The following is a 7754-nucleotide window of genomic DNA, read 5'->3' as shown; positions in this document are numbered from 1 at the left end:
GTGAAGTGTGTATAGGAGGTAAGCAAGTTAGCGAGTCTCACAACTCAACAAGGGTTAAGACTACCAGACCCTTAAGAAAGGGTTCACTCAGATCTCTTTGGTGCTATTTCACCACCTGCATAGAATGGAGTTCAGTACCTAATGAGTCTTGTGGATGGTTATACACATTTTACGGTAGCATTTGGGCTTAAAGCCTTCACTTGGCATACTACTGCTATTAAAGAGAATGCTACTTTCAAACTTAAAACACATCTAACGCCCAACCAAACGCAACAGCTCGTATTTCACGTCATGTTCGGTACTTATAAAGAAGACCTAGGAATCTTGGAGTTTGTAACAGGGAACAATTTTGAAACCAGGAAAGATTGTGGGAAAGGGTTTCAACAGGCCTCAAAAGATGAAATGGTGGGGTTCAAGCTCAACTTAAAGAGCTCATAACGAGTACAAGAGATGAAAATTAGAGGTATCTGGTAAATGTAACCAACACTGCACAATAGAAAAAAAACTTGAAACGGGCGGAATTAGATTCTCGTCATTGTAAAATCATTCCTGAACTACTCGAATAAAAAAGGTGTAAGGTAAAGGATAATTTCCATTCATATTTTTAGAAATATTATGCATATTGACAATCTTGCCGATCATTACGTAAGTCAAATATAAAACTAAGATGCCATAATGGTGTACACGATTATTAAAATAAGTGCCATAACATCGAAAGGCCAAAACACTGATCCCACATAAACACAGACTCATGATTAAATCAAAAAATTAACAAGCAATTAACCATAAATAAGTCTTTTATTGTGGCGTAGAGATCATAATGGATGTAAATTATTACAACAAATATGAAATTATACATCTGACCGCATGGATGCTTGTAATCACAAAGAAATAACAGGATTGAAATGCTGTGTGCGAGAAAAAACCAAAATGATTCTCACAGAAAATCATAATTGATCAATTTCTAATTCAAGAGATATGTGCCGTAAATCGTGCGACTTACATTGCAGTAATTTCCATCGGTGTCTAAACCAACGCGTAACGGGATAGCGGCATGGTGGGAGAGTAAGGGTTGAAAAGGGAAATTGAATTCCATGAACCCCGACGATTCTCTATACTGAATAATATGCGCGCGCATTATGCTTATTAACTCCGTGACAGGCCGAAACGAGATCTTATGTTCACGTCACAGACCAAGATTTACAACTTGTAAATTCGTCTCATATTATAGACATTCATCATCTATTTGTGACATTGTTCCTTGTTGGCATTACCTTCAACTTCAAGCCCGGAACCGATAAATAAATTAGAGAACTTCTCTTGCTGCTTAAAATTATAATAATCGTTATCGCTATTGCGTATTACAGACAATAATAGAGAACCCCTTGGTGGTTTTCCTTGAAATTTAAATCGATTGCAAAATTCCCCGCTAACAAAACTATAAAGTCTAAAATATCCCTAATAAAAAGTCAACAGTCACACAGTGCAATCTCCCTTGCATCATTTCCCATTCAAGATTACTATTTGGTTCCCCGCCAGGAACCCAAAAGTCGCATTCTCGTAGTCTTGATGTCTCCCTTCGAGTTCTTCCTCTTCGCCTCGTTTTCGTCGCCGGTTTGTCCACCGGGAGGTCGAGGACTGCACTGCCGCTCCGGTCCCCCCCCGTGCCCCGACAAAATCCTGCCGCAGTTGCCGCACAGCCCGCAGTCCACCTTGCGCGCCACCACCCTCTTCCTTCTCTCCCGATCGCGTTCGCTCCACTCCTTCTTCCACACGGCGCCCCTCCCGCGAATCATCACCAACCGCTTACCCCTCACGGACAGCCTCCAACCCACGCACGTCCTCGTGACTGTGCACGCTTTCCTCTCCCTCCGCAGGGCTGCTCGCATTTGGGCCTCGACGTCCCCGTACGCGTAGGACCCGCAGTTGGCCGATTTCAGAATGCTCACCAGAGTCTTGGTTGGCCAGCCGTGGTGCCGTGATTCGCAGCTCTTGTCCAGCGTCTCCAGGGCGCGCAACGTCTCCAGGACGCACAAACTGAAGTTGGGGGAGACATGCAGGGCCGATTTGATTTTGCCGCACAATTCCTCGTCCACTTGTATATTGGCCCTGCGGATTGAAATGTAAGCGAATACAAGAGTAAAGCAAGCAGAGAAATGAAAATGCATTGCCGATTGATTTTAAAATTCGCAGAGAGTAACTGAAAAAAGTGGAGAAGTACTTTTTGATAAAACCCGGGTAAGCCATTCTCGTTGTCCATTTTGCTTCGGATGTAAATACAACAGAACCGTAAGTATCACCGAATACAACTCCGATGTTCTCCGAGGGACTGATTGAGGTAACAGCGACAGAGAAGAGACCCTGATGGAATGCGATGGGCAAAAACCACTGCAGGAAACGTTCAAGTCAAAAATGGTCAAGCAACCTATCTTGGATCACTTCAAATGGATTGACCCTTTAAATATAATCACTTATATATAACTTTGAAGCTTACAGAGTCAAAATAAATATCCTTACATTTGACGTGTTAATTATTTTTCATAACTGTAACCTAAGTGTAAAGTGAATTACGTATTTTTAGTAATAGCTATCCAGGAAAATAACCAGAGGGTCAGCTACAAGAGCACCAGGGGTTAGGTTTAAGAGCATACAGAATTTTGAGGGTCAGGAATAGGAGCATTTCAAGCCCATTTTGTACAAAGTAATAAAATAATATATTTTTTAAATTCACACGTTCAAAAAAACGCAGTATTTAAGAAGAAGTGTCAAACCAATTACTAATAATAAAATAAATTAAACATGCACTGAAATTGTTCCTGTGAGGATAGAAATGCAAGGAAAAACCTTTAAGGGTGAGGTATTGGTGCGTTTACTGCATGTCTTTTTCATGCCGCACCAATGACAGGTTTTTAGAGGGTAATATTTCATTGACTAAACTAGGAAGTACTTTGCAATTGTAGTAGTAGTATTTGTGTTTAGGGTGCCTCGACAACTAAGGTCATTTGCACCACAGACAATCTATAAAAACAAAAATTTTTAAAGATGCAAAAAAAAAAAACATTTAAACATTCATAGAAGTTTTGAAATAAAAGGGGTTGTCAAATTATAAAAAGGTTGGAATTTAAACACTGTTAATTATCCCGGTCTCTATTAAAAACTTTATCACTCGGCTGACACTATCAGGGTCGTCTCCTAGGATGTGCCCTAGGTCTCCTCCGATGTTCAGCCGATGGCGCACAGAACGGTATTTCTCACATTCAGTCAGGAGATGTCTCACAATAATGGGAGAGTCGCAAACATCACATAGGGGTGGAATTCTCTCTTCGGTGAAGAGGTACGAGTGGGTCAGAGCGCAGTGCCCAATTCTCAATCGTACGATTGCGACCTCCTCCCTGCGATTCCTCCTGACAGACGTGGGCCACGCTGAAATTACCGACTTGATTGCGCGCAGTTTATTTCCGGTAAGAGAGCGCCAAGTCTCTTTCCACTTTTCTAAGGCTATCTTTTTGGTGGTCGCCTTCAAATCTTAATATGGTACCAGCACAGAATCAGCAACGTCGTCCTCGCTGGCTGCCCTCGCGGCCGAGTCGGCCTTCTCATTTCCAGCAATACCCACATGTCCAGGAACCCACAGAAAACGGATTTTCACTTTTTTCCGAGCAAGGGAAAGTAGTCTATTTTGAATTTCCTGGACGATTGGGTGACTGGGAGAAAAACTGGAAATGGACTGCAGGGCGCTCATGGAGTCGCTGCAGACCATAAAGGACGCGTTGCTACACTTAATACCATCCAGAGCCATCTTTATGGCGAACAGTTCTGCCGTATAGCCGCTACACAGCGGACTGAGCTTGGCCTTGAGGGTTCCATGGTGAGACGAGATCACTGCACACCCGCACGCACGCTCCGACTTCGATCCATTCGTGTAAACAGGGATGAAGCCGGGGTGGCGGTGCATTACTTCCTTGAAGCTATGCTGGTATTCCGCGGCAGTTGTCAGAAGATTTTTGATTTTTGTGGAGGACAAAGCTGACTTGTGGAAAAGGTACCTGCCAAGGTGCATTTTCCGAATTCCCAATGGGGTACACTTCTGGGAGTATAAACTCACTGTCCAGGATAAAATTATTAAAAGTAATACTTAGGGGTCTAGTTGCCCTAGGCCGCCTGTTAAAAATATTTATAAAGCGTTACTTACGTTGCAATTGTTACTAGATATATATTAACTATTATTGAATGCCGAAATACAATCTTTTTCTGAACAAATATTTTAGAATACTAAAAATATTGTCTTTTGAATCCATTAAAACAAGTCTGGCTGCCCCACCCGTGACAATGGAATGGTCCTAGACGTGTTTCAGAACGAAGAAGAGAATACAGCCTACTCTTATATCATAAAAGAGAAAATTAATGTATTATAGAATTAAAAAAGACTTTGAACCAATGGTTCTTCAAACATTATGATTTCTATAAAAATTTACAAAAGCACTAAACGTCCCGGTAATGTCGACGATTCGGCGGATATAGTCGAACGATTACCTAGATTTCGATTTCTAGGGCGCAGCCTAAACATCCGCTGTTGTGACTATGCTTTAAAGAAAAACACATATCTCGCTATCCTCTGCACAGAACCTAAGAAATGAAGCTGTCACGTGGTCAAATGATGTATCCTCTTAATCGTCTTCATAAATTCGCCAGAAAACGATAAAATGCGAAAATGCAAGAAGCCGTAAATTAATTTCTCGTTTTAATAGAATGAAGTTGAACCTGGTCATTCTACAGTAAACCAATTTATTTTAGATCGCCTTATAACCAAAATTTGGATCAAACTTAATACTTCCGCCAACACTTACCGATAATCTAGATGCTTTCGGCCCATGGTAAGGCACGTCTTAATTAAAATGACTGTAGAAGACGAAGAGTTTTCTTCGAAGACCACAGGATTAAAAGGAGGCCACTCAAACTTGATCACCTGAGCTCAGGTAAATAAAAGAACAGGATAGAAGACTGGTAAACAGAATATCTCCCTCCACAGGAATCCTCACTCTCATGCGGGTCATCATGTAGATCTACATGGGTAAGTATGATAAAATAAAATTTAGAAATAGGGACACATGTTAATTTCCCTATATTCCCATCAACAATAAACAAACATCCAGCAACACTTAACAACGGATGATGGAAAACCCTATTAGGTTGTTATTTCACCATATTCAAAGGCATATACATAGCACAACGAAGACATTTTCGAAAAAGAAGTATGAGACTGCAGTCCGTTTCACGCTTCAAGCGATTTTAAGCGTCACCCTTCCTTCCTTCGCTTTGAAGCGCTTCAACGCGACTGTGAATAGCGGGCTTTCGATTAATGGTTACTAGGGGGCATATTTGTATATAAAATGAATTTCGCGGAGGATGAATCAAGCAGGGCTATTCTGTAAAAGATAGCGGCTCCGCTATCATGACGTAGATGGTAGTTGCGGCGCAATATTACGCCCCTAGATTCTATATCTCAAGATAGCGGAATTTGGGGTCTCTTTATAGCATCGAAAATAACGCCAGCATTTGGCAGGCGTAATTCCGATTGCGGTCCCTTACCACGGCATTTTTAACGCACCGATCGTCGCACTAATTTGATATCTCACTCGATGGAGATATTGGGATGGAAAAGCATTATCCGTCCGTTGCAATGGCGACACATCGTGCGCAAATTCACATAAAATAAAGGTAATTACTCCGCCTGCAAAGGCTCGAATGCTTTTGAAGTCAGAAAAGATTTTATTTGATTTTTCGAGCGACTTAGGAACTAGGGAGACACTTGCGCCCACAAACTTAAAACTGAAATTGCCGAGGAGAGGTTGAAGTGATTTTAATATAAGATTGTCTCCGCCGACTAAAAAACATAAATCAGCATATAAGTAAAATCGGAGGACATTTATTATTTTGTTCATAGTTACTCAAAGTTTTACATGGTTGTTGTTTCTGACCTCTCTATTCCTCATCACCATCCTATCAGCAGTCTAAAAAGAACAATACAAAGGAAACAAGACTTTTGTTTACACTGTGCTATCAGCACATATCCGAGTGTTGTTCTTCCTCGCCTTCCCAAGAAGGTTCTTCCTCGCCTTCCCACGAAGGTCCTTCCTCGCCCAAATACTATAATGTTAGATCAATTATATTGAATTTAAATCATCAAATTATACAGATAGATTAGGGACCGAACCTTACTATAATTTTTCTCATAGTTATTATTGCATGTGTGCGCATTCGTATTCAAGCATAAATGCCGCAGAGACATTAATGCTGTTGTCAACGTATTATGACTAACCTTTCCATTGTGTACCATCAATTCTCATTCGCCGCATGAAATTTATCATTATGTTCGATTGAGTTCGATCACAGAGTTTACATGAGTTTGATCATAAATTCTTAACGAGTTTGATTTTCGTCGCTCGCAATGCGCGAAACTGTTTTCGATCGTCAATTTTTATCTTGCACTCGAACCTCTTGGATCAGCAGGCAATATCATAAAATCTAAAACTGGCTTTCGCTGACCGCTTGATAACGATGAAAGAATTATTAAAAATGCTTTCATTGTTATTATTATTTAGTGATAACATATTTATAAATAACTTTCTGGATTACTCGACTTGTATCATTTGCCCAACACTAATTTTCATACCGACCACAGGGCTTGCTTCTCTTCCGAATTTCGACATTTTAGCAGTGGAGTTAATCTGGCTGGCTCCAGTGATCAAGGAAAAGGAGCAAATGAAATCTTCGAAACAAAAGCAAGCTGCAGTTTCATAACCTGCAAATTTGAAGACCCGACAGTGAATGCCGAGTACTCTGAATTACATGACTCAGATTTTAGGAACAAATGGATAATCGACACGGGAGCATCAGAGCAACTGACCTGCTTGAAAAATGAAGCCTTTAACACCTGCAAGCCAGATGCACCAATCAAAATAAAGATAGCCAAAAGAAAAAGGTAGATTAGAATTTAGCGTCAGGGTGCGCCGACGGCTAAGTCATTAGGCACCACTGTTCAGTCATTTGATTCAAGTAGTATCTTAACACGTTCAACCCGGCGCACCTCCTTTAATGCAGGCCCCAGGGTTCCAACCCGCACCGAACCGCCGATATCATGCAAGAACATCTTGATGCATATGATGACGGGGCCTCAGATTGGAAACTCAGCGAAAATGCCGGAAAATGCACGCACGTCGTGTTCTCAAGACGCCCGCAAGCCAGAGAAGGTCATCAGCTGTTTTGCGGCAACACAAAAATTCCAAAATGCCAGATTGCCAAATATCTAGGCGTTCTATTGGAAAAAAGGTTAACGTGGGATAGCCATTTCAAATCGCAAACAGAAAAGTCTGTAGGGATCCACGCATCGCTATTTCCACTGCTTAAGTCAAATTCTCCGTTAGCTCTGAAAACTAAACTATTACTTCATAACTCCTCCATTAAACCATTGCTATCTTACGCCTCGCCTGCGTGGCTTCATGCCAGCGCAACTAATTTAAAAAAGATCCAAACCTGCGAGAATGAAATTGTTAGCAAAATTCTTGGGAGCCCCTTGGTTCATAAGCAACAAACAAATGCGCAATGACGTCAAATTTACTCCGATTTCACAAATTCTGAAAACTGCTCTGACGAATTTCCAGTATTCCTTTAAAAAAACAAATAATAGGCTTTTAGAAAACCTTTGGAACTATGCTATTCCTCAAAAATCAACCCATGGAACCCCTAAATGTGCC

At 41.1% G+C, this 7754-nt stretch overlaps 1 protein-coding gene across 1 annotated transcript; it reads right to left on the bottom strand.

Moving 5' to 3' along the window:
• Positions 1–779: 779 nt before the first annotated feature.
• On the bottom strand, positions 780–5339 carry LOC124156596. Its single transcript, XM_046531237.1, has 2 exons — positions 4848–5339; positions 780–2109 (listed from the first exon to the last, which is right to left on the bottom strand). Exons 1-2 carry the CDS (start codon positions 4871–4873, stop codon positions 1521–1523), a joined length of 615 nt encoding a protein of 204 aa, XP_046387193.1. The 5' UTR covers positions 4874–5339; the 3' UTR covers positions 780–1520.
• Positions 5340–7754: the final 2415 nt, after the last annotated feature.

This window comes from Ischnura elegans, chromosome 3, assembly GCF_921293095.1.
Source record: "Ischnura elegans chromosome 3, ioIscEleg1.1, whole genome shotgun sequence".
Taxonomy (NCBI): domain Eukaryota; kingdom Metazoa; phylum Arthropoda; class Insecta; order Odonata; family Coenagrionidae; genus Ischnura; species Ischnura elegans.
Note: the sequence above shows the minus strand (reverse complement) of the source record. Positions and strands in the feature narration are given on the sequence as shown.

Excerpts from the sequence above, each read along its gene's own strand:
- LOC124156596 (XM_046531237.1), bottom strand. The coding sequence starts at position 4,873 with ATGGGCCGAAAGCATCTAGATTATCG. Across the intron at positions 2,110-4,847 it reads CGAAAGCATCTAGATTATCG|GGCCAATATACAAGTGGACG; the intron begins GTAAGTGTTGGC and ends TTCAATCCGCAG.